Source organism: Emiliania huxleyi (genome assembly GCF_000372725.1).
Source record: "Emiliania huxleyi CCMP1516 chromosome Unknown EMIHUscaffold_213, whole genome shotgun sequence".
Classification (NCBI taxonomy): domain Eukaryota; phylum Haptophyta; order Isochrysidales; family Noelaerhabdaceae; genus Emiliania; species Emiliania huxleyi.
In genome coordinates, this window is record NW_005200478.1 from 35,987 (window position 1) to 57,528 (window position 21,542).

A 21,542-nucleotide genomic window follows, 5' to 3' on the forward strand; every position below is an offset into this window, starting at 1 on the left:
GAGCCTCGCCATCTCCTCGCCCGGGCCGCGCCTGCGGGGCGCGTCGCGGACGTGTCATGGGCGTGGCGTGGACGTGTCCCGCCGCGTCCGAGGCCGCGCGTCTCTTCGGCGATGGCGTGCTCCGCCTCGGCCTGCTTCGCCAGCAGCGAGTCCCCCTTGGCGTCGAGCTGCCGCCGCTCGTCGTCGAGCCGCTCCCGCTCCGCGCCCAGCCGCTCCTCCTGCGCCTATTGTTGTTATCATCATCATCATGACTCTGACTCCTTGTTCTTATTCGCCCAGCCGCTCCTCCTGCGCCTCGAGGAGCGACTCGCGCGCGGTCGCCTCCCTCGCCGCGACCTCCTCTCTCGCCGCGAGGCAGCGCCGCGCCTCGCCGACCTGGTCCGCCCACAAGCTCCGCTGCTCGCCGAGCAGCGCCGCCTGCCGCTCCGCGGCCCTCGCGTAGGAAGCCTCGCCCTCCGCCTCGCCCTCCGCCAGCTCCGCCTCCCTCCCCTCGAGCGCCTCGAGCTCCGCCGCGAGGGAAGCCGCCCGCTCGTACTCCTCCGCCGCAGACGCCTCCGCCTGCGCCGCCTGCGCCGCCGCGCGGCTCTGCTTGAGCGAGGCGAGCTCACCTTCGCGGCTCGCCCGCTGCCGCAGCAGGCCGAGCTGCACGGCGCAGAGCTGCGCGTGCTGCTCCGACAGCTCGCGCACCTGCGGGTGAGTGGCGGGTGAGTGGCGGGTGAGTGGCGGGTGAGTGGCGGGTGAGTGGCGGGTGAGTGGCGGGGTCCGCACTCTCAGCGAGAGGAGAGGAGAGAGAGGAGGGGGGGGGGGGGGGGGAGCCGCCCGAGGGGGAAGGCCGCACCCGCAGCCGCGTCTGGGCCACCCTGGGGGCGACGTCAACCTCCTCTGGCGCCTTGCGTGGCGGCGGCTGCGGAGGCCTCGGGGGGTGGATGTTCGGGTGGATGTTCGGGTGGCTGCGGCTGCGGCTGCCGGCGCGGGCGGCGTCCCCGAGGGCGGCGGCACGCGGTGCCCGCGCCGCGGGCGCCGACTCGTGCGGGGACGGCAGCGGCGACTCCTCCGCCGACGAGCCGCCCGCCGACGAGGCGGCCGACGAGGCGCAGGCCGACGAAGCGGCGGCGCGGGCGGCGCGCGCGGGCGGCGGAGCGGGCGACGAGCGGGCCTATGGAGGGGTGGGCCTCGGATCGGGCGAAGGAGTGCGCCGCGCGGTGGTGCGGTGGCGCGGTGGTGCGGACCGAGGTGGCGCGGAAGGCGGAGGGAGGCATTCCGGGAGAGGCCGTCCTCGGAGGAGGCGGAGGCGGCGGAGGCTCGGCGAGCGGCGCGGCGGCGCTCGCACTGGGAGCGCAGACGCCCGGAGTGCACATGCCTGCGAATAGCCCGCCTTGCTCGGGCGGAGCGGCGCCGTCCAGGCTCGTGCCGCCGGGCGCGGACCAAGTGGCGAGGTCGAGCCCGGCGAACATTCCGCCGGCGGCGCTTTCGGAGGGAGGCGGCGAGGCGGCGTGCTCCGACGGAGGCGGGGAGGCGGCGGGCGGAGGCTCGGCGAGGGAGGGCGGCGGCGCGCCCTCGGCGGCGTCGGCGTCGAACCCGCCCGGCTGCCTCGCCTGGTGGGCGTGTCGCGTGTCGCGGGGACGCGAGTCGCCGGTGTGTCGGGAGGTGTGTCGGGAGGTGTGTCGGGGGTGCGGGGCGGCATCACCTTGCGCACAATCTTCTTCTTCTTTGTTGCGGCGGGCGGCGGAGCGGCTCCAGGAGCGGGCGGCGGAGTGGCCGCCGGCCCTCCCGGTCCGGCCGAAGCGAGGAAGCCGAACGAGGAGCCTCCCGCCAGCGAGCCTCCCTGCAGCGAGCTCGGCTGCAGCGAGCCTGCGGGTTGGCCTCCACTCGGCTCCGGCTCGGGCGGCGGCGACGGGGAGCAGAATCCGAAGGAGGAGCCGACTGCCGCGGCGGGTGTCGCGGCAGGCACGGCGAGGCCGTCGAAGAGGCTCATGCCCGCCGGCGGCTCTGCTGACGGTGCCGGAAGAGCCGAGCCGGCGGTGGGCGTGTCGAGAGCCGCACGCCACATCTCGGCCTCAACCTCGGAATCGGCGCGGAGGGAATAGGCCTGGCCGCCGGCGAGCAACTCGAACCGCGCGGCGTCGGCCTGGTCCGCCGGCCCGTCGCTCGTGCTCGCGCCGAGCGCGCTGAGCTCGAGCGTCCACTTTGCGTCGCCGCCGCCCACATCGCCCGGGCTGTTGAAGTACTGCAATCGATCGCCGCTCAGCACGAACCAGCGGCGCTGCCACATGCTGGTCCCCGACCGGGTGGTGGCGAGCTTGCTGAGCCAGCCATCGAGGGATCGGTTCATGAAAAGCGCGCAGCAGCGCCGCCCTGTGGCTCACGCACAACTCCGTGTTACTTAGAATTCTTTAGGTCATTCATGGGCGATAGCGGCCCACTGTGCCCGCTGGCAGGACAGTGACCCTGTGGTCAGCTCCATATGATGTCGGATATTTTTTGTTGGCACCGTAACACCAAAAAACTACTATGTCTTCGAGTGAAAAGTAATCCGAGCAAGGCCGCGGCCGCAGTGAATTAAAAGGGGCGGTTTTCGAGGGGGAATCTGGAGAACCCCCACCTCCTCGAAAAACTTTTCACTCCAAGACATAGTCCTTTTTTAAGGTGCTCTACAACCTAGGCACAAAAGATATGGCATTGCAGGCCATTTAGGGCCCCTAGACGATCACTGAGTAGGCCAAAATCCCCACTGGGCCGGGAGCAACCTTAACACAGCCTTCTCACAGCACGCTGGCACGACAAGGGCGGGGACTGGCGCGGACTGGCACACACACCGGCTCACCACCGGAGCCGCCTTAAGCGACTCCGTTATAAGAACGGCAGTGCATGTGATAAGAAGTGGCCCCGGAAGAGCTGGGAATAGGACCGCCGCAAGCGGCGTGGCGTGGGGCGGTTGAGCATCCCTCCGGGGGGCCCTCTGCGCCGGGGAGGCGTTGTTGGAGGCTAGGACGCAAAACTGATAACTCTCGCACTAGCTCTCGCCCTCTCGCAAGCCTGGCGCCCTGGCCTCCGCCCTAACCGACCGCCCGGCGGCCCGCACGCTCGACAGAACCCGGACGACGTGCGTGTTTCCTTCTCTACGAAAACACACACTCCCAAGTCAGCGCCATCGAGCAGCTATCGAGAACAACAAGACTCTTTGGCGAGCCAACGCAGCAAAATCTTCGCAAGAGGAGATCCTAGAGTCTCTTGCTAGAGCGGTGCAGCCAGGCTCTTGCTAGAAAGACGGTGAGGCCGGGATCGCAAACGGCAGGGATGGCGGGACGGCTCTGGAGCGAAGTAGTGGCCGTAGCCAGCCTCAAGCACGCATGTTGCCAGATGAGAATGGGGGCAAGAACTTTTGGATTTCTTCGCGGCAATCGCGTAACGGGAGGCTCGCTGGCTTTTTGTGGCTTTTCGGACGGCTTTTTTGGATTCTCCCGCCCTCCAACCCTCTATTGGATTTTTTCACAAGGAGCGTGGTTCTTTCTCTCTCTGCCGCCTCCGTCGTCTCCAGCCCTTTTTGTCGCCGCCTCCCTCTCCGGCGACGCTATGGCCTCCAACTGGATGGCGCTCCAGGCGCGGCTCAAGGCCGGCAAGTCGTCGTCGGCCGGCGGCAAACCGGCCCGGCGAAAGAGCATCGAAAAGGCCGCGCCGCGGCCGGCGCAGGCCGCCGCCGCGCCTGCCGCCACGAGCGCCGCGCCGGCCGCCGCCGCCACCAGCGCCGGCGGCCTCGCCGCGCGGCTGCCTCCGCTGCCCTTCCGCGCCGACGGGGCCGCGCTGACCGACGTCCTCGCGCTGGACTGCGAGATGGTCGGCGTCGGGCCCGGCGGCGCCCGCTCGGCGCTCGCGCAGGTCGTGCTGATCAACTCGCGCGAGGAGCTCGTCTACGCGGCGTACGTGCGGCCGGCCGAGCCGGTGAGCGACTTTCGGACGGCGGTGTCGGGCATCCGGCCGCACCACCTCGCCCGCGCCGTGCCGTTCCAGCAGGCGCAGGCCGAGGTGACGCGGCTGCTCTACAAGCGGCGGCTGGTCGGGCACGCGCTGCACAACGACCTCAAGGCGCTGCAGATGTCGCACCCGAAGAGGCAGCAGCGCGACACGGCGATGTACGCGCCCTTCCGCGCGCAGGGCGGCCCCACCTCGCGCGCGCGCAAGCTCTCCGACCTCGCGCGCGAGCTGCTCGGGATGCGGATCCAGCAGGGCGAGCACTCGCCGCTCGAGGACGCGGTGGCGGCGCTCCGGCTGTACAAGCTGCGCGCTGCCGAGTGGGAGCGCGGCGGCCGCCGGCCGGGGCGGCAGGCGGGCCGCGGCGCCAGGCCGAAGAAGCGGAAGCGGCGGCCTGCGGAGGCGGCGGCGGCCGCGGGCGGTGTGGCGGGGAGGAGCGGCGGCGGCAGCACCGCGGAGGCGGCGGCGGGAGGTGCCGGGGGGGAGGGGGGCAAGAGGGCGAGGTTGTAGTGTGGAGCTGGTCTACGGAGAGATGAAGAGGATGAAGCACGGGGCGGCCAGGCACGACGGGCGCGGTGAAATCGGGGGCGCGGAAACGAGGAACCTCTTCCCAGCAGAAAGAAAGAAAACAAATAAAAGAAAGAAAGAAAACAGACAACCCAAGGGAGGGATGGGAGAAAAGAAAACAGAGCGCTTTGATTTCTTTATGTGTGTCCCATAGCTGCCTCGAGTCCCGGCGCTCCGCCACCGCCGATCTCACCCCCGCCCACAACCGAGCGAATGGCGCCGGGCTGGGGGGACGACGAGGCCCAGGGCGACGCGAACTTTGACCTGCCTCCCCGGTGCGCCCTCTCTGCGCGCCGCCTGCCTCTCTCCCTGCGCCGCCGCTGCGTGGACGCGGCGCGCTGGCCCGTCGCGGCCGCCGCCTGACCCGCCTGGCGCCGCGGCTCAGGTTCGAGACCGACGTCGACGTCAACGGCGTCAAGACCATCACGACCGTCCGGACCAACGACATGGGCCAAAAGATCAAGACGGAGCGGACAGTCAAGGTGACCAAGACGACGGTCAAGATCCCAAAGGCGGTGCTGGAGCGGCGCAAGTGGAACAAGTTTGGGGCGGAGAAGCACAAGCCCGCAGGGTACCACGGGCGCGGCCACGTCAGCGAGTGGGTGACGCTCGACGTGAACGAGCAGCTGCTCGACATGAAGCCAAAGCAGGTGGTGGCGGAGGAGCGGAACGAGTCTGCGGAGCGCGCCTTCGAGAAGATGAACGCGGGCACCTTTGAGGCGTGGCGGCCAAAGAACCGCGGCGACGCCGTCAACGACGTTGCCAACCGGATGGGGCACCACGACCACGGCGGGCCGGGCGGCGGCGGCCTCGCCGCGCTGGCCGAGGGCGGCGGGCGCGGCGGATACGTGCCGCCGAGCTTGCGCAACGCGGACGGCTCGCGCAACGCGGAGCTCGCGCAGCGCGACGACTCGTGCACCGTCCGCGTCTCGAATCTCTCCGAGGACGTCAAGGACTCGGACCTGCGCGAGCTCTTCCGCCGCTTCGGGGGCATCCAGCGCATCTACCTCGCGAAGGACAAGGAGACGCACCAGTCGCGCGGGTTCGCCTTCATCAACTTTTACAACCGCGAGGACGCCGCCCAGGCCATCGCGACGCTCGACGGCCACGGGTACGACCACCTCATCCTCTCCGTCTCGTGGGCCAACCCGACCGCCCAGGCGCCGCAGCAGGCGCCGCCCTCGGGCCTTGGCGCCTTCCCCGCGCTGGGGAGCGGCGCCGGCGGCGGCGGCGCGCGCGACCCGAGCGGCAGGCCGCTCTTTGGCGCGCGGGCCGGCGGCGCGCCGAGCAGGGGCGACGCGGGCATGGAGCAAAAGTACGACAACCACATCCACAGCAGCTCGCTCGACCGCTTCCGCTGATGCCGCATGGCCGCCGCGCTCGCCTAGGCTCCCCGCTGCCGGGCGCTGCGCTCCCTCTCTGTGCATGCAGTACAGCCGCGGTGCGCAGGCTCCTCGTGTGCGTGGTACAGCGCGTCGGGACGCTCACGCGCCCGAGTGTGTGCGCCGGCTGGTGTGTGCGGTGTGTGGAGCGGCACCGCGCGGCGCCAAGGATCGATCTAGAAATCGTAGTAAAAACCGCTCAAAATCAAATATATATCAAAATAAGAGGCATGGACAAACCAGACACCATTATGTTATATCATAGGATATAACATACTGAGATACCACGGCCTCCACCCCCCCCCCCCCCCGCCCCGCGCTCGCCCCGCTCTCGGCCTCGGGCATATCAGCTCCTGCCTCCTCTCAAGAAAACGTCTGACTTCTAGGAGGAGGAGCTCTGTATTCTGCTTTTTCGCCACATCCCACAGAAAACATCCGGCCATGGGAATATCGGTCCAGACGCTCTGGGTTCTGGTTTTTCGAGGTGTGAACGATCTCTCCCGGGAGGGGTCATTCCGGCGGAATGACCCCTTCATTAACTCATCGGATTCCGAATGGGTCGAACGGGAGTACTAAGACAGCAGCATGTTCTGGGTGGGAGGAACCCTTGGGGGGGACGCGGTGGTCTGGTTTCTGGTTTCTGGGTTTTCGATATAGCAGGGGTTTTATCGAAATATCGCGCGATAGATCGTGAGCCCACCGGCATTATGGTTTCTGGTTTTTGCTCCGAAAGCGAGGTTGGCGACGCGCCGCGCTGCCACGCACTTTTGTGGCTCACGGGAGGGAGGCCTGCGATGCGGTCGGGTCCGCCAGGCTGCCGCGATCCCGAGCGGAAACGCCGTGGCTGCCTCATGCATCGGACGCCGACCGGCGGGGCCGTTGCTTGTCATGCCCAAGCCCTGAAAGGCTGAGCTGTGAAAGGCGGGCGTTGTGCGAGTGTTTTAAGTACCTATCACCTATCAATAGTGTGTTTGGATCTACTCTGTTGGAGACAGAAATAAGCTCTATCCCAACGTCGGCGCGGAGCGGCCAATGCGCGCGGCGATCTTGAGGGCACCACCAGGAGCTGGCAAGGCCTCATCGCACGCTACCTCCTACCACACGTGCCGATCCGTGCCGAGATTTACCCGCACCCGGCGTTGACAACCTCAGCTTGCAACACTCATCACCAGTCGCACATGTGCGACCAATCGGAGCAGAAACCAGAAACCAGACAGCGTTCCGTTTGAAAAAAAATCGAAACGGGGAACACCTGTTCATTGGTCGGAATGAGCTCATACAAGATACATTAGGCCGAAGCGGGAGATGTATTCACACCGCACGGAAACCAGACCCACGGCAGATCCCACGGGAAATCGAGGCGGGTGTCCCCGAAAACAGATCCGAGAAAAAACAGAGCGCGCCGCAGAAACCGACCGACCCGTGGGTTTTCGGCGATGGGAAACCGTCGGAAACCGCCCGGGGGCATCAGAAACCCTATGGCAGGGAAAAACCGAGGTCTGGTGTGTCTCTCTGCTTTTTGCTTAATTAATCCACGAATGCAAAATAAACGAACGGGGGGCGGCGCGCGGGAGCCCGCCGTGCGCGCTCTCTCTGCACTCTCTCGCCCGGCGCCCCCCCCCCCCCCGCTGCGCCGCTGCCGCGGGGGCGGCGGGAGAGGTCAGAGGAGGGCGCGGCACGCCGCCCCGCGGCGCGCGGCTGCGCGCGGCGGCCGGGCTGGCCGCGTGCCCCCGCGGGCGAAGTGGCGGGGGCGCCGGCCTCGGACACACAGATCGCAGTCAGCTCAGTAGACACGTATCTAGGGCTAGACAGTACCGCGTTGCGGACAGGCACACGCACGCCTGTCACACGTGTCAATCGCGGTGCATGTTTTGCAGCCTGACAAAACCGCGCTGCAGCGGGTGCTCCACCGCTGGCAGCGTCTCAAACTCGGGGTCGGGCATGACGTTCGACTTGGTCATCGGCAGCCTTGACAGGCAGGTGCAGGGGCACGCGCCGTACTCGCCGATGGCCTCGCAGCACGGCGACCAGTCGGCGCAGCAGCAGGGGCAGCAGCCCGCCCAGGTGACGCAGGGCGTGCAGGGGCAGACCGGCCCGCCCGAGACGCAGTCCAGCATGCACGACATGATCGGCGTCATTATTCCGCCGACGCACCTCTCGCAGCACTTGGGCCCCGTCGCATCCGGGTTGAAGGTGCCCATGTACTGGCCCTGCGGGTTGACGCGGCGGGCCCACTCGAGGTACTCGGCGTAGTAGGGCGTCTTGTCGCCATTCTCGTCGACGATCTGGATCACGGGGTACTGCGTCGCGCCCCACACGCCCCCATTCTTGAGGCCGTAGTAGAAGGGCGGCGGCAGCACCCCTTTCAGCTCGGCCCACTGCTCCGCCGAGAGGTCCTTGCCCGCGCCCTCGATGGTGTGGGTTGTTCGGACCCACCCATAGGGGCGCCACTGCATCCGCATCTCGAAGAGGGGCGCGGTGTTGACGAACTTGTCGCCCGCTGCCATGTCGAGGATCATCTCGAGCCCCTCGGGGTTGAGCTTCTCGTCCTTGATCTCGTCGCGCACGTTGAAGCGAAAGTCAGAGTTCATGCGCAGGCCCCACGTGACGTTGACCGAGGTGTAGCCGATGAACGTGTCGGGGAAGCAGCAGCACTTGAGCAGCGGGTCCACGCAGCAGCAGGCGCCGTAGATGCCAGACGCCATGTACTTCCCGAACGTCCAGTGGCCGCGCCTGCCGCCGCCGTTGGGGACGTACCTGAGCGTGCCGAGCGGGTTTGGCCGCCCGTCGGGCAGCGTCGCCTGCTTCTCGTGCGAAACCCACTCCGCGGGCCAGTCGCCAAAAGCGGCGAGCGTCTCGGTCGACTGCGTGTTCCACCGCCACGACCACAGCTTGTTTTTGCCTTGGCCCGTGAAGAGCCCATTGTCCGGGCCGGTGAAGGCTGCGGTCTTGCCGATGGAACTCTGAAGGAACTGGTCGATCCAGAAGATGCCGCGGAGAGAGCTGGGCAGCCCCACGAGAGCATCGGGCAGAGTCGAGTCGGCGCCCGCCCAAGCCATCCTCTCGATGACCTTGTCGTTTGGCACGAGGTCGTAGTGGAGGGTCTGGTCTGCCCACTCGCTGGGCGGCAGCGCCGTCACGCCGCGAGCCTTCTGCCGCTCGCGCTCCTTGCGCACGTACGCATGGTCCGGCGGCTTGGTCAAAGGCTTCTTGGGGTCGATGGCCATGCCTAAGGTGGAGGCGGGAAGGAGGCGGGAAGGCTTGTGGAAAAAAGAAAGAAAAAAGATGGCAGGCGGGATGGGAGGACGGCACGCCGCCACCACACAGGGATTTTAAGGAGAGGGGTGTGATGCGCTAGCCGTCGCCCACCCTTGGGCGTCCGCCTCTTCCTATCTCTCTTGTGTGAGTGAGTGCACACACACACACACACACATAGACACCTCACTAGACCCCACATACGGTCTCGTCCGTGCCTCGCCGGCCGGAGAGATTGCTGGAGGTAGAGCAAGCCTGCTCTAGCCTCACATGTCACTTCTTGTCGTCTGTTGTTTGAGTTGTGCCCTTGTTTGTGCCCTTGGCACCGTGGAGTGCTGGGGGGGGCGACAGGGAGGATGTGGCCCTGAGTTATGTGTACGCCGACTCAGGGTGTGTGGCAGCCAGCTGGCTGTGTGTCTTGTGAGCTTGTTTGTGTCTGTGTGTCGCTCGTGCGTGTAGTCATCATCTGTCCAGCGTCCACCCATACCGCGTTGGTGTCCAGTCCGAGCCTGGCTGTTCTTCACCTTACTACCTACCTACCTACACACACACACACTATCTCTCTTCGCGTTGTTGGAGGCTAGGACGCAAGCGTCCGTCGCCTTTTTCAAACTCGGGGCCCACTCCGCTGCGCTCCGACCCGAATTTGGAGGGCCATGAAATTTAAGGTGTTGCTGCGCAAAAGGGGCGGGGCGCGGGCGCGCGCAGGCCGCAGCCCGCCGAGAGCTCTTCTTGGAGACCAGACCTTTCGGATGGTTCATGCTTTCTATGTCTATCTATCATGCTTCATGACACGACACCGCGGTGGTGGGAGCTGGTGGGTATGCAGGTCCGCCAGTCGGCCCGGCCTCTGACGTGGTGCTGCCGCTGCATTCGCTGAAGAAGAGAGGTGCGACTTGATTGGAGGCACTGGAGGCGGGGGTGGGGAAGGGAAGGTTGCCAGGGCTGTGGGCTGCAGAATTGGTGTCTGTGGCGTCCACGCAGGCTCTGCAGCGTGATGGCTGGCGGGACTGCGAGGCCGGCGGCAGCGGAAGGAGAGGCTGGGCACGAGCCAGGAACAGGCTGGCCAGGTCCGCAGGTGGCTGCGCTCGGGCGAGGGGCGCGCGCACATGGCAGGCCGAGCAGGCTCGGCATATGGTGAACCCCCGATGTCGCGATGGCGGTCCCGCTTTTCCGCGATCATTTCGTCCGTCCAATCGAAGGAAGCGCCGGATCGCCCATGTTATGGAGTTAGCCAAACAAAGTTCTTCGTCCGACGTTCCGTGGTTTTTGCACGGTATTCGGATTTTCGCTATTTGGTCGTGTGGGTGTGTATTCCGGGATTAGTCAATGGTACCGCGTCGGCGACGCGGGCGCCTTGCTTGCGGGCAGAGCCCTTAGCCACCCTTTGTTTGTCTTGCGCGGTCAAAAAAGAAGCACCTCTCGAGCTGCGCGCTCCCGACAGGTGTTGCCCTCGCGAGCGGGGGATGCTCCCTCATGATTGTCCGGTGGCTGCTGCTTCCCTTCTCTCCCTGCTGCGGCCGCTGCCGGCTGCGCCCGCGCTGCTGCCGGCCGCCACCCGCCGCTGCCGCCGCTGCTGCTGTCGAGCCGGCTCGAGACGCCGCGGTGGCGTCCGCGGCCGCCGCTGCATGAATGCCCTTCGACACGGGCGATGCTCACGAGAGCGCCTCCGCGGGAAGCAGCTCTGGCTGCTCTGGCCAGAGCTCTTCCAGAGCAGCCATAGCTGCGGAGCGGAGGTGGGGAAGGCCGCCAAGTGGGCCAGCACAGGTCGCACATTGTGGCAGCAGTCAGCAGTGCATGTCTGATAGCTAGAGCAGCAGCGTCAGGGTCGCAGGGTCGGATCGTGTCAAGCCTCTCGCCCGGCCGGCCGCGTGCAGACGTCGGCCTGTCTGCTGTCTGTCTGGAGTGATCTGTCGGAGACGGTCAGTACGACCGATCAGGTTGGAGGTTACTGATGATTGGAGGGTGTCTATCTGTATGTACTCCTCGAGATCTCTCCAAATCTACCCTCTGTGCTCTGTTAGACCGGGTTAGATCGGGAAGTAGGTGCTCTGTCTGAGCGACTCTGAGCGCCGGGGCCCCGTTTCCGCACTGCAGCGCGGCGCACGGTGCCTCCGGGGGCCCCCGCGCCCCCCCAGAGGTCGGAGCGTAGCGGAGAGGGCCCCGAGTTTGAAAAGTGCGACGGACGCTTGCGTCCTAGCCTCCAACAACGCCTCCCCGGCGCAGAGGGGCCCCCGGAGGGATGCACAACCGCTCCACACCACGCCGCTTGCGGCGGTCCTATTTATAAGCGAAATCAAAAAGAAATAAAAAAGTAAATAGAAAAAGAAACGCGCCCAGTCGAGACGGCGCTGCCAGCCACTGCCGCCCCGACACCCCTGCCCGCTGTGCGAGCCCGCCTCGCCACCCCTCCTCTCGCCCCGCTCCTAGGCGCGCGCACTCGCAGCCGCGGCGTCGCGATGGACCGGATCCAGCGCCTGTTCCAGACGCAGGCGGCGGCGGGCGGCGCGGGCGCGCCCGAGGCTCCCGTCGTCGACACCGCCGAGATGGTCTACATCTCGTCGATGGCGCTGCTCAAGATGCTCAAGCACGGGTGCGCCGCCCCGATTCCGCGCCCTCCCGCCCACGTGCGCCGCCGGCGCTCCCTCCCTCGCCGCTCACCCGTGCGCGCGGCGGCCGGCGCAGGCGCGCGGGCGTGCCGATGGAGGTGATGGGGCTGATGCTGGGCGAGTTTGTGGACGACTACACGGTCAAGTGTGTGGACGTGTTTGCGATGCCGCAGAGCGGCACCGGCGTGAGCGTCGAGGCGGTCGACCCGGTCTTCCAGACCAAGATGCTCGACATGCTCAAGCAGACGGGCCGGCCCGAGATGGTCGTGGGGTGGTACCACTCGCACCCGGGCTTCGGGTGCTGGCTGTCGGGCGTCGACATCAACACGCAGCAGAGCTTCGAGGCGCTCAACCAGCGCGCGGTCGCGGTGGTGGTGGACCCGATCCAGTCCGTCAAGGGCAAGGTCGTGATCGACTGCTTCCGCTCCATCAACCCGCAGCTCATCATGCTGGGGCAGGAGCCGCGGCAGACGACGTCCAACATCGGACACCTGCACAAGCCGTCCATCCAGGCGCTCATCCACGGGCTCAACCGGCACTACTACTCGATCGCCCTCTCGTACCGCAAGAACGAGCTCGAGCAGCAGATGCTGATGAACCTGCACAAGAAGAACTGGACCGACGGCCTGCGCGTCTCCGACTACGAGAAGCACTCGGAGGAGAACCGCAAGTGCGTCACCGAGCTGACCGAGCTCTCCGCCGCGTACGAGAAGGCCGTCAAGCAGGAGATCGAGCTCTCCGCCGAGCAGCTCGTCGTCGCCACCGTCGGAAAGGTGGACGCCAAGCGGCGAATCGAGGAGTCCGTCGTCAAGCTGATGAGCGCAAACATCGTCCACTGCCTCGGCACCATGCTCGACACCGTCGTCTTCTGAGGGCGCCCGGGCGCGCCGGAGGGGAGCGGTTCTGTTATAACTTTCGCGGCTCCCGGCTGGCCGCGCCGGGCCGCCGGCCGCGCGAGCGTGTCCGCGTGTGTTTCTACACTTTTTTGAGCTACGTTATCAACTCAAAGTGTTATTATCTTTTGTCTGAGTGTGAGGAAGCCCGATTCCGCGCCGCCGCCGGCCAGCACACCGCGTGCGCGACGGCCCCGAGCGCGCCCCGGGCCCCGCGACGCGCCGCCCGCGGACGGCGCGGCGTTCGCGGGTCGGGCTCGGCGGAGAGTCTCCGGAGAGCGCGACGCAGCGACCCCCCCCGCCGCCGCCGCCGCCGCCGCCGCCGCCGCCGCCGCCCGCGCCGGCCGAGTGCGAGTCCCAAGAGACCGTAAAACGAAAAAAATCGCTGGCCCCAGGGGCCCAGCGCGCACCGGCCACCGCGCGGAGCCGCGCGCATGCCCGTTTAGCGTTTTATTTGTTTTCAGTAGTTGTGTTGCCGGACGGAAGTTGTCGGAAGAGCGCCGCAGCGGGGAGGCCGGAGCGTAGTAGAGGTGTCCGTTTGTATTTATTTATTTAAAGAGCGGGGGGGAGGGGCAGAGATATCAGAGGACGTTACCGAGCGCGGATGGGGCTGGCGGCTGCATTCATGACACATGAGTGTGGTGCTGGTGGGGCGGAGGCGTGGCAGGTGGACGCACCTGACGTCCTGCCTCCGCAAACGACGAGCGAGTAGCCGGCGCGGCCCCTAGTCCTGCGAGGGCGGGAGAATGCTCCCCCTGGGCCACCTCGAGTGCCCACGCCGTGAGGCGCTGTGTGCTGTCAAGGGGTGTATCACCGCCGTATTCCAACCCCCCCCCCCCCACACACACACACACATACACATGGACATGGACATGAACATGAAGGAGAACTCTCTCTCTCTCAGATGAACATGGACATGGACATGGACATGGACATGGAGGACATCCGAGGGGCGAGGGGACCGCTTCCGGCGGGCTGACGCGCGCAAGCACACAAGGTGGCTTGGGCACCCGTGGGGCGGCTCTATCCGTCGCAGGCAGCACAGCGTCCCGCGCCGTGTATATTTGTTTGCGTTTTTTTTTGTTTTATGGACGGCGTGTTTGTCGTGTGGAAGCTCTAGGAATTCCTATTCGTGACTGTCGGTGCGCTGCAATACATGACCACGACCCTCGCCTACAGCAACGGCGCACGGCTCCTCGCCGTGTCGTCAGCGGGCGGCGCAGCGCTCCGCTCGCTTCGCTTCGCTCTCTCGGGCGGGCCGAGCTCCGTTCAGGCCGCGCCTGACGGAACGGCGGGCCCGTGCTCCTGGTTCGATCCAGACTCCGAGTACGCGTGGCTCGCTGATGCCGCCGAGGCCGGCGTGACGGCTTGGGCTGAGGACCTTGTCCTAGCCGGGCTCGTCGTCGCGGTGGCGGCCAGTGCACTCGGCCGCGCGCTGTGGAGGGCCAAGCTTGCGCCAAGTGCCTACCGGCTGGTCCAGCACGACGCAACCGATAGCTCGCCGTGTCGCATCGAGCTCCGCCAAGATGGGGCAGATCCGATGGTTGCACCGGGCGAGCTGCAATGGCCTGACGTGCTTGGCAGCCGAGAGGCGGCGGTCGAGAGCTCCAAGCTGCATGTCGCCTCGCTGATGAGCATCCCGTCGTGGACGTCGACGCTGCTCATTGTCAACGTCTGAGGACCGAAGCACGTCAGTCAGCACCAGTCGCAGGAGTGCCAAGACCTTTGCTGCCCAGGCAGGGGCACTAGTCAAAAGAGAATGCGGCGTGGGGTCAGATTGGGTCACGCAGCGCAGGAGGGAGTCGGCACCGTTGGCTTACACACCTGGGCACACGCAGTGCGCTGAGTGTGGTGAAACATGGGGGCGTTTGCGGAACTGCGGCGTCTTTCAGTAGTGGGCAAGAGTGCCGCCGGACGTCGCGGTGCGCGCTCGCTCCGTTCGACACAGCCTGTCACTTTCTACCGGGTGTTGCGGTGGTCGCACGCCTGCAGAGCAGAACCAGAAGCTGTGCGTGGCGTGGGTCTCCAGCTTAGCACGTGTATACCAAGTCGTCCGGTCCGCGAAGTTGTTTCACTTCACAAATAGAGTATTTTTGGCGGTGCATGGAGCATGCGCGAGGCAGCGACTGCGGTGTGGCGTGTGCGCGGAGCGCGAGACACCGAGAGGCAGGGGCCGAGGAGAACACTGACAGCTGACACTGAACACTGAACAGGGCGCCGAGGACTGTGTGCGCGCGCGGTCGCGCGTACATGCCGTATGGATGGAGCTTCCCCTTCCCCTCCCCTCTCCCCGCGCCCCTGCCCCTCTCCGACGGGCGCGCAAGCCCGCCGCTGCATCTCTGTACGTGTACTCTAGCCCCCTTCCCCCCTCTCTGTGTCTGCACACGCCACCCCGCGTGAGCCATGCGAGGTGCAGGTACTCCAACGAGTCGAGGGCGCGCTGTGTGGGAGACGGACTTGTACGACCGGAGAAGCCACACGCGGGGGCGGGTCCGCGCGCCCGCCCAGCCCCAGAGAGGTCGCCCCAGGTGGTGTCGCAGTGCGTGCGTGAGGGCTGGGCCTGGGGCGCGCGGGGTCTCCCTGTGTATGTTCTGAGTCGTGAGTCGTGAGTGCGCGAGAGGTACGTGTGCATTGAAATGTCTCCACATGCTCGCTATTCTGGTCCTGACACGTGACATTCCTCTCGCTGCCCTAGTCGGTGCCTCTTCAATCCACCTCCACATCTAGACGGCTCCAACTTTTCGACTGCGCATGTGACAGCTGGTTCAGCTCTCACTCGCCCCGCGCCCCTCGCAGCTGTCGCGACGCGCTTCACGCGTGGCGCAAGAGAGCCGGCGGCGCTAGCCTCGGGATTCCATCCACTCAGTCGGCAGCGAGTTAGGTACCCACCCTATATCTGGCGCGCGCCTCCTTCCTCAGCTTGATGAGCTTGCCCCCGCCGCGAACCTTGTCCTCCTCAGTGTACGCGACCCTGGAGATGGTCTTGACCATCTCCGCCCTCTCCTTTCTCGTTGTCTTTGACGCGTCAATGTGGAAATGTGCGGTGAGCTCGCGCAGCTTGACAGGCCCGGCCGCAAGCAGTTCGACCAAGGCCTCCTCTGTCACGCCGCCCGCCCCCGTCGGCGCCAGTGGCTCGTCAAACTCGCGGGCGCCTGCGGTGACCTCGTCCGTCCACTGGGACCACACGTGCCGGGCGGGGAAGCCGACAAAGCCGCCCGACAGGATGAAGAGGAAGGTGCAGTGCCCATAGAGCTTGACCGCCTGGTAGACGCAGTTCGACAGCTGCGGCGACTGCTCGGTGGCGTCGAGGTACTCGTGGTGCCAGTCGCACCAGTCGTCGGTCTTGCAGCCGCCCGCAAATCCGTCCACTTTTGCGCCGGGCCGCCGGTAGGGGATGGCGAGCAGCGTTGTGTAGTCCACTGTGCGGACCCAAAGTTTGCCAAAGACCACGGCGGCGTGGCGGTGCCGCTCGCTAAGGGCCTCGAGCAACAGCGCCCCTCTGGCGGCTGTGAGCACGGCTGCCGCGAGCGCGAGGGCGGCGCCCGACATGTTGAGCGCGTATGAGACGGAGCTCCCATAGTCTTCGACCTCGTCGCCATCTGCGGCGAAGAGAACACCACCCACGGTGGCGTTGATCGCCACGATGAAGAGGACGACGACGCGGTCCATGATGCGGTAGTAGCTCGCCATGAGGTTGTGGCCGCAGTTGGCCACCCGCACCTGGATCAGCAGCTTCTCGAGCTCAGCCTTGGCAGCCTCGTCCCGCGCCTTGTCCATTTCGATGCGCAATGTCAGCCGCTCCATGAGGATGCGCAGCTCCTCGAGCTGCCTCTCCGCCTGCTGCCTCTGCTGCCCGAGCACCTGTTTTGCCGCGTCGCCCAGCTTGCCCCGCTCCTCGCTGAGTCGGTGGCCTTCGATCATGGAAGCCAGCCGGTCTGCCTCCTGCCTGTGCCTCTCCATTTGCGTCTCAGGCGAGTAAGACTTGCCCCCGCGACCATGCCGTTGGCTGGGGGTGGACAGATCGTCCACCTGTCGCTGAAGCCACATCTGCTGCTGATGCAACGCCTCGCCGGGGTAGGGGTACGGAGAGGCTGCGCCGCAGATGGCCCCTCCAGGCTGCATGTGGGCTCCTCCGGAGTAGCTTCCCGAGAAGCCCGCAGCCGCTCCTGGGTGGTAACCCGCATTCGAAGGTGCCCCTCCGGGGTAGGAGACCCCTGTTCCGGGGTAGCATGACGCACCCGGTGGACTCCCGTATGGAAGAGCTCCCGCGCCGCCGCCCATGCCCGTCGGAGGAACTCCTTGCCCCCCCATGTAAGCGGCACCAGCCCCAGCACTGGCCCCTCCTGCGCCTCCCGGAAAGCTACCTCCTGGGCTCGGTTGGTAAGAGCCTGTCGGGCCTGCCTGGTGGTTCCCAGCCCCGCACACCGGCCCGCCTGCCGCCCCTTGGGCAGCCGAGCCGATGCCACGAGGGGCGGGTGCGGCAGGGGCTCTGGCTGCCTTGGCCATCGCAGGTGTTGCCGTCTTTAGGCCAGAGACGTCGATGGAACGACTCCTCGACACATTCCCAGACTCATCAACAAACTCCTCCTCGTCACTGGAGTCGCTATCAGCGATCATCTGGTCGAACAGAGCCCTTTGGACAGCCTCAGAGTGTTTGGAAGCCTCCGACACACCAGCCTGGATGCCTGCGATGACTGCACCTGGCGGGCCGAGCGGCAGCCCGGTGATCAACCCTTTCCCAGTGGCGACGACCACCTTCCCAGCCACATCCAGAAAAGCGGCAAAACGTCCTCCGGCCTCCTTAACCGTGTCGGCTCCTGTCTTGGCCCCACCTGTAGCGGCTCCGGCCGCCTGCATCGAGACGCCAGCTGACTGCAAGGTGCAAGCGGAGTCGTGGGACGCACGATGTGTTCTTCGTGGCGAGTCTTCAAATTGCAACGGTCCTGTTGGCAGATGTTTGGATGCGACTCATCTACGCGAATTACTTTGAAGCCAGACACGACACTGCATCACCTTCGGCTGCGCTCGTGTTTGCTTTTGGCCGATCCTCAGGGTTCGGAGCGCCAGACACAGGAGACAGAGAGAGGGTGAGGAGAGGGCGGCTGACACGGGCAACGGCGCTCGAGTACGGCAGACGCGACACCACAGCGCGGACACTGTGCGCAAGAGAATGGTCGGTGCCTAGGGAGGCGGCCTGTTGTACAGGCGCGGCGGCCCGGAAGGCCTCGAGCCTGGGCCGAGGCAAAAGTACCACAGCCCCGCGAGAGTGGCCGCGAGCGCCAGCCAGCTCAGGGCGCCAAAGTGGCTGCCGGAGGCGCCGCTCGCGAGGGCGGAGGACTGGGCGAGCATCGCACCGAGCGTCCAGACGAGCTCAACGTCCTTGATCTTGTTGGTCATCGTCATGGTCGACCGCTCGTCGAAGCCGAGCGCGTCGAGCAGCGCCGCGATGTAGACAGTGTCCCCGCAAAAGTTGGCCGCCTTTGCGGCGTCGTTGGTCGCCGCGAACCGCGCGGCCGCGCCCGCCTGGTCGAGCGAGCAGACGGCCTTCGCGGCTCGCTCGATGTCGTCGCGGCTCATCTCCGCGGCGCCGAACGTGACAGGCTTCTGGTCAAGCAGGCCGATGGCGGCGGTGCGGTCGAACATGTACGAGAAGCCTGTTCGCAGCTCGGTGGTGTAAAGAGAGGCTGTTGGCACCTGGCGGTCCGGTCTGGCATGCGCGAGGCGGCCGTAGAAGCGCTTCGGGAGGGGCGGCTGGTAGACGCCTGGCGGACGTGGCGTCGGGCTGTCACGGCGCTGTCACGGCGTCACGGCGGTGTCACCGGCGGTGTCACCGGCGGTGTCACCGGCGGTGTCACGGCGTCACGGCGGTGTCACCGGCGGTGTCACCGGCGGTGTCACCGGCGGTGTCACGGCGGTGTCACCGGCGGTGTCACGGCGGTGTCACGGCGGTGTCACGGCGGTGTCACGGCGGTGCCCGCTGGGACGCGCCTCCGAAGGAGCACATGCCCTCTCCGTAGGAGCACGCCTCGACGCCGAAGAGCCGCTTGGTCAGCTTCTTGCACCGCCGGTAGTCTCCCGCCCCCTGGACCACGCTCCCCTTGTGCGTCACCTGCCCACTCGCAGCGGGGCATGTGAGGACGCGCCTCGCCCGCGCCGCTCCTCCCCTCTGCGCGTCGCGCCGATGCGCCGATGGGCAGGCACGGGTGCGGCTCGCCTGCAGGAAGGGTCCGGGAGAGGAGCGAGGGAAGGCTCGGGAGAGACCCGCCGGGCCGCTGAACCACGAGGTCGATCTCGGCTAGATCTCGGCCAGATCTCGGCCAGATCTCGGCCAGATCTCGGCTAGATCTCGGCTAGATCTCGGCCAGATCTCGGCTAGATCTCGCCCGGCCGCTGAGCCACGAGGTCGAGCAGGGAGGTGCGCGCAGAGTCGAGTCCGAGCCCGAGGTGCGACTTGACCTGCAGCGAGGGAGACGGGGGGGCTACGACCCTCCCCAGCTGGCTGCTCGAGACGGGAGGGGCCTCTCTCGGCCCTCTCTCTGCCCTCTCTCTGCCCTCTCTCTGCCCTCTCTCTGCCGCACGTGCAGAGCGTGCGACCGGCCACCAAAGTCGAGGCGCTGCGAGAGCTCGGCCGGGGCGGAGGAGGGCGCGACGGCTGGCGTCGGGAAGACGATCTGCACCGACCCGCCGCCCAGGTCGATCGTGCCAGCCGGCTGGGCTCCTCCCGGGTAGAGCGCGTCGAGCAGGTAGTTGACTGTCACCCAGCCGTACAGGCCCTCGTCACGCCCGTCGAGGAGCGTGGCCCACTCGCACCGAAAGAGGAAGCCCGTCGACCCCAGGTAGCCGCACACTGACGCCAGGATCGCGTCCTTGGTCGCCTCGCCGACCAGCCGCAGGCCCGCCGTCGCCATCAGGAACATTGGCGTGCTCGCGATGAGCTCCGCCGGGATCTTGCTCCTCGCAAAGGCCAGCAGTGGCTCCAGCGAGGCGCCGGCCTCGGACGGGCGGTCCTTGTACGCGGAGAGGCCCGGCTTGATCTTGAGCAGCTCGTCCGAAACGAGGTCAAACGCGTCCTTTGGCCCGCCACCGCCGGTCCGCCAGGTGTACACGTGTATGCGGGTGCCCGAGCTGCCGGCGTCAAAGACGATGCCGTAGTGGCTCTTGCCGACGGGCGCAGCGCTGGCTAGCGCCGCAAATGCAAAGACGAGCGGCCACCGCGCGATCCACATATGCCGCTCGCTGAATATGTTGTTCGCGCGGGGCCACAGGACAAAGAAATCGTTGTGCAGGTGTGAGTGCCTGCAACAATTAAAATCCCTGTGTGGTGGCGGCGTGCCGTCCTCCCATCCCTCCCTTGGGTTGTCTGTTTTCTTTCTTTTTCTTCTTTGGCTGCAACAATCTGCAGCTACTGAGGGAGTAGAAGAAGTCAACACTTGGGTAAAGAAAGAAAACAGCCTGGGGTGCTTCATACATAGCTCCCGGCCGGTCCCGCCGGCCTGCTGCGTGCTGGATGAGGATGTGAGAGAGCAGAGAGAGAGAGAGAGAGAGTTTTAGGAGCCAACCAACCAGAAATCTAGCACACCTAGTGGCTTAGGCTCGGCAGCTTGTCAACTCTAGCCGAAGCCAGAGAGAGTCGGAACCGAGCCGAGGGAAGTCCATGTGCACCATGGCATGGATCCATGGGGAAGTCATCGTTCTCGAGGCGATCGAGAATTTCGTTCTCCAGTCGTTCTCTTTCTGGCTGGATGTGAGGCTGCCAACTGCACTCCTGGAGTGCTCCAAGCGCAGCCAGAAATCCGTTCCAGGATGGCGCTGACCACCTCCTCAGCCAACCCCTGCCTAGACGAGTACAGCTAAAGAGTACCCGGGGCTCCCCATACGGGAGAGTGGGGGCCCGTGAACATCTTCAGCTTGTGAGCCAGGAAAAGGGTTGCTCCTCAGCCACCTTCGTAGCCGCCGGTCCGTCTTCCGGCTTCACGTGGAACAGTGTGCGAAATTTGCCGCCGCACCCATGACAGGCGGCTAGCGCAGGGAAGCCCTCCGTCCCGAGCGACTCGAGAGGGATCCCCACCGCTTGCCAGCGTGTCACCTGCGCGACGCTTTTTCTTGCTCTAGCCCTGCGCTCTCATGGCGGATGAGGAGCGAATGCAGCCCCCTTCCCGCCGCTGGGCAGCACCAGTACCAGCAATGATTGGGCAGCACCAGCGCGAGCGGTGGTCGCCCGTTTGCGGCGGCGGCCTGGGTGGAGGGGGCAGCAGCAGTGGTCCAAGCGGATCGAGCGGCGGAGGCAGCCATGGCGTCTACGGCGGCGGAGGCAGCTGTGGCGGCGGCGGCAGCGGCGGCGGCGGCGGCGGCAGCGGGAGCAGCGGGTGTGGCGGGAGCGGCAGCGGCAGCGGGAGTGGCGGGAGCGGCGCGCTTGGCTCCGGCGCCGGCCCGTCCTCTTCGTACTCATGGCTCGAGACGGGAGCAGTGCTCGGCGCCATGCAGGCCGCCGCGCGTGCAGAGGGCAGCCTACCTCCGACACCGCGCTCTCCCTCGCCGACCTGCAGCCCGCCGCTCTCGCCCAAGCGGCACCGCACCCACCCAGAGGGGTCCGAGGCGGCGGCGGCCGACTCGGCGGCCGACGACGAGATCGAGGTGCGCGCTGCGGCGCTCGGGCTCAACGAGACCACGCAGCGAGTGTGGCGGGAGACAGCGCTGCCGCCGACGCCCTCCTCTCCGTCGCCGACGTGCCGCCCACCCGCCTCGCCCCCGCCTTGCCCCCTCCCTCTCTCTCCTTTCTTATCAGCACCCCGCGCCACCGTGCAGGTTCTCTCCGCCCTCCACGCCGAAGCCAGGCGGCTCGCCCGGCGATCTCCCGCATCCCCCCC

At 66.5% G+C, this 21,542-nt stretch overlaps 7 protein-coding genes across 7 annotated transcripts; 4 read left to right on the forward strand and 3 right to left on the reverse strand.

Moving 5' to 3' along the window:
- Nucleotides 1–267: 267 nt before the first annotated feature.
- On the reverse strand, nt 268–2,332 carry EMIHUDRAFT_235047 (hypothetical protein; the record flags this gene model as incomplete). Its single annotated transcript, XM_005780497.1, has 3 exons — nt 268–657; nt 839–889; nt 1,688–2,332. 3 exons carry the CDS (start codon nt 2,330–2,332, stop codon nt 268–270), a joined length of 1,086 nt encoding a protein of 361 aa, XP_005780554.1.
- Nucleotides 2,333–3,831: 1,499 nt separating this feature from the next.
- EMIHUDRAFT_235048 (exonuclease-like protein) lies at nt 3,832–4,479 on the forward strand (the record flags this gene model as incomplete). Its single annotated transcript, XM_005780498.1, has 2 exons — nt 3,832–4,289; nt 4,467–4,479. The coding sequence occupies 2 exons, from the start codon at nt 3,832–3,834 to the stop codon at nt 4,477–4,479; spliced, it is 471 nt and encodes a 156-aa protein (XP_005780555.1).
- Nucleotides 4,480–4,690: 211 nt separating this feature from the next.
- On the forward strand, nt 4,691–6,112 carry EMIHUDRAFT_442993 (hypothetical protein). The gene is made up of 2 exons (XM_005780499.1): nt 4,691–4,811; nt 4,922–6,112. Exons 1-2 carry the CDS (start codon nt 4,750–4,752, stop codon nt 5,895–5,897), a joined length of 1,038 nt encoding a protein of 345 aa, XP_005780556.1. The 5' UTR covers nt 4,691–4,749; the 3' UTR covers nt 5,898–6,112.
- Nucleotides 6,113–7,434: 1,322 nt separating this feature from the next.
- Nucleotides 7,435–9,158, reverse strand: EMIHUDRAFT_442994 (hypothetical protein). The gene is made up of 2 exons (XM_005780500.1): nt 7,534–9,158; nt 7,435–7,506 (listed from the first exon to the last, which is right to left on the reverse strand). Exon 1 carries the CDS (start codon nt 9,143–9,145, stop codon nt 7,772–7,774), a length of 1,374 nt encoding a protein of 457 aa, XP_005780557.1. The 5' UTR covers nt 9,146–9,158; the 3' UTR covers nt 7,435–7,506; nt 7,534–7,771.
- Nucleotides 9,159–11,632: 2,474 nt separating this feature from the next.
- EMIHUDRAFT_73171 (hypothetical protein) lies at nt 11,633–12,654 on the forward strand (the record flags this gene model as incomplete). The annotated part of the gene is made up of 2 exons (XM_005780501.1): nt 11,633–11,766; nt 11,859–12,654. The coding sequence occupies 2 exons, from the start codon at nt 11,633–11,635 to the stop codon at nt 12,652–12,654; spliced, it is 930 nt and encodes a 309-aa protein (XP_005780558.1).
- A 1,177-nt stretch (nt 12,655–13,831) lies between these two features.
- EMIHUDRAFT_114288 (hypothetical protein) lies at nt 13,832–14,353 on the forward strand (the record flags this gene model as incomplete). Its single annotated transcript, XM_005780502.1, has 1 exon — nt 13,832–14,353. One exon carries the CDS (start codon nt 13,832–13,834, stop codon nt 14,351–14,353), a length of 522 nt encoding a protein of 173 aa, XP_005780559.1.
- Nucleotides 14,354–17,856: 3,503 nt separating this feature from the next.
- On the reverse strand, nt 17,857–19,901 carry EMIHUDRAFT_235054 (hypothetical protein; the record flags this gene model as incomplete). The annotated part of the gene is made up of 3 exons (XM_005780503.1): nt 17,857–18,457; nt 18,678–18,784; nt 19,254–19,901. 3 exons carry the CDS (start codon nt 19,899–19,901, stop codon nt 17,857–17,859), a joined length of 1,356 nt encoding a protein of 451 aa, XP_005780560.1.
- Nucleotides 19,902–21,542: the final 1,641 nt, after the last annotated feature.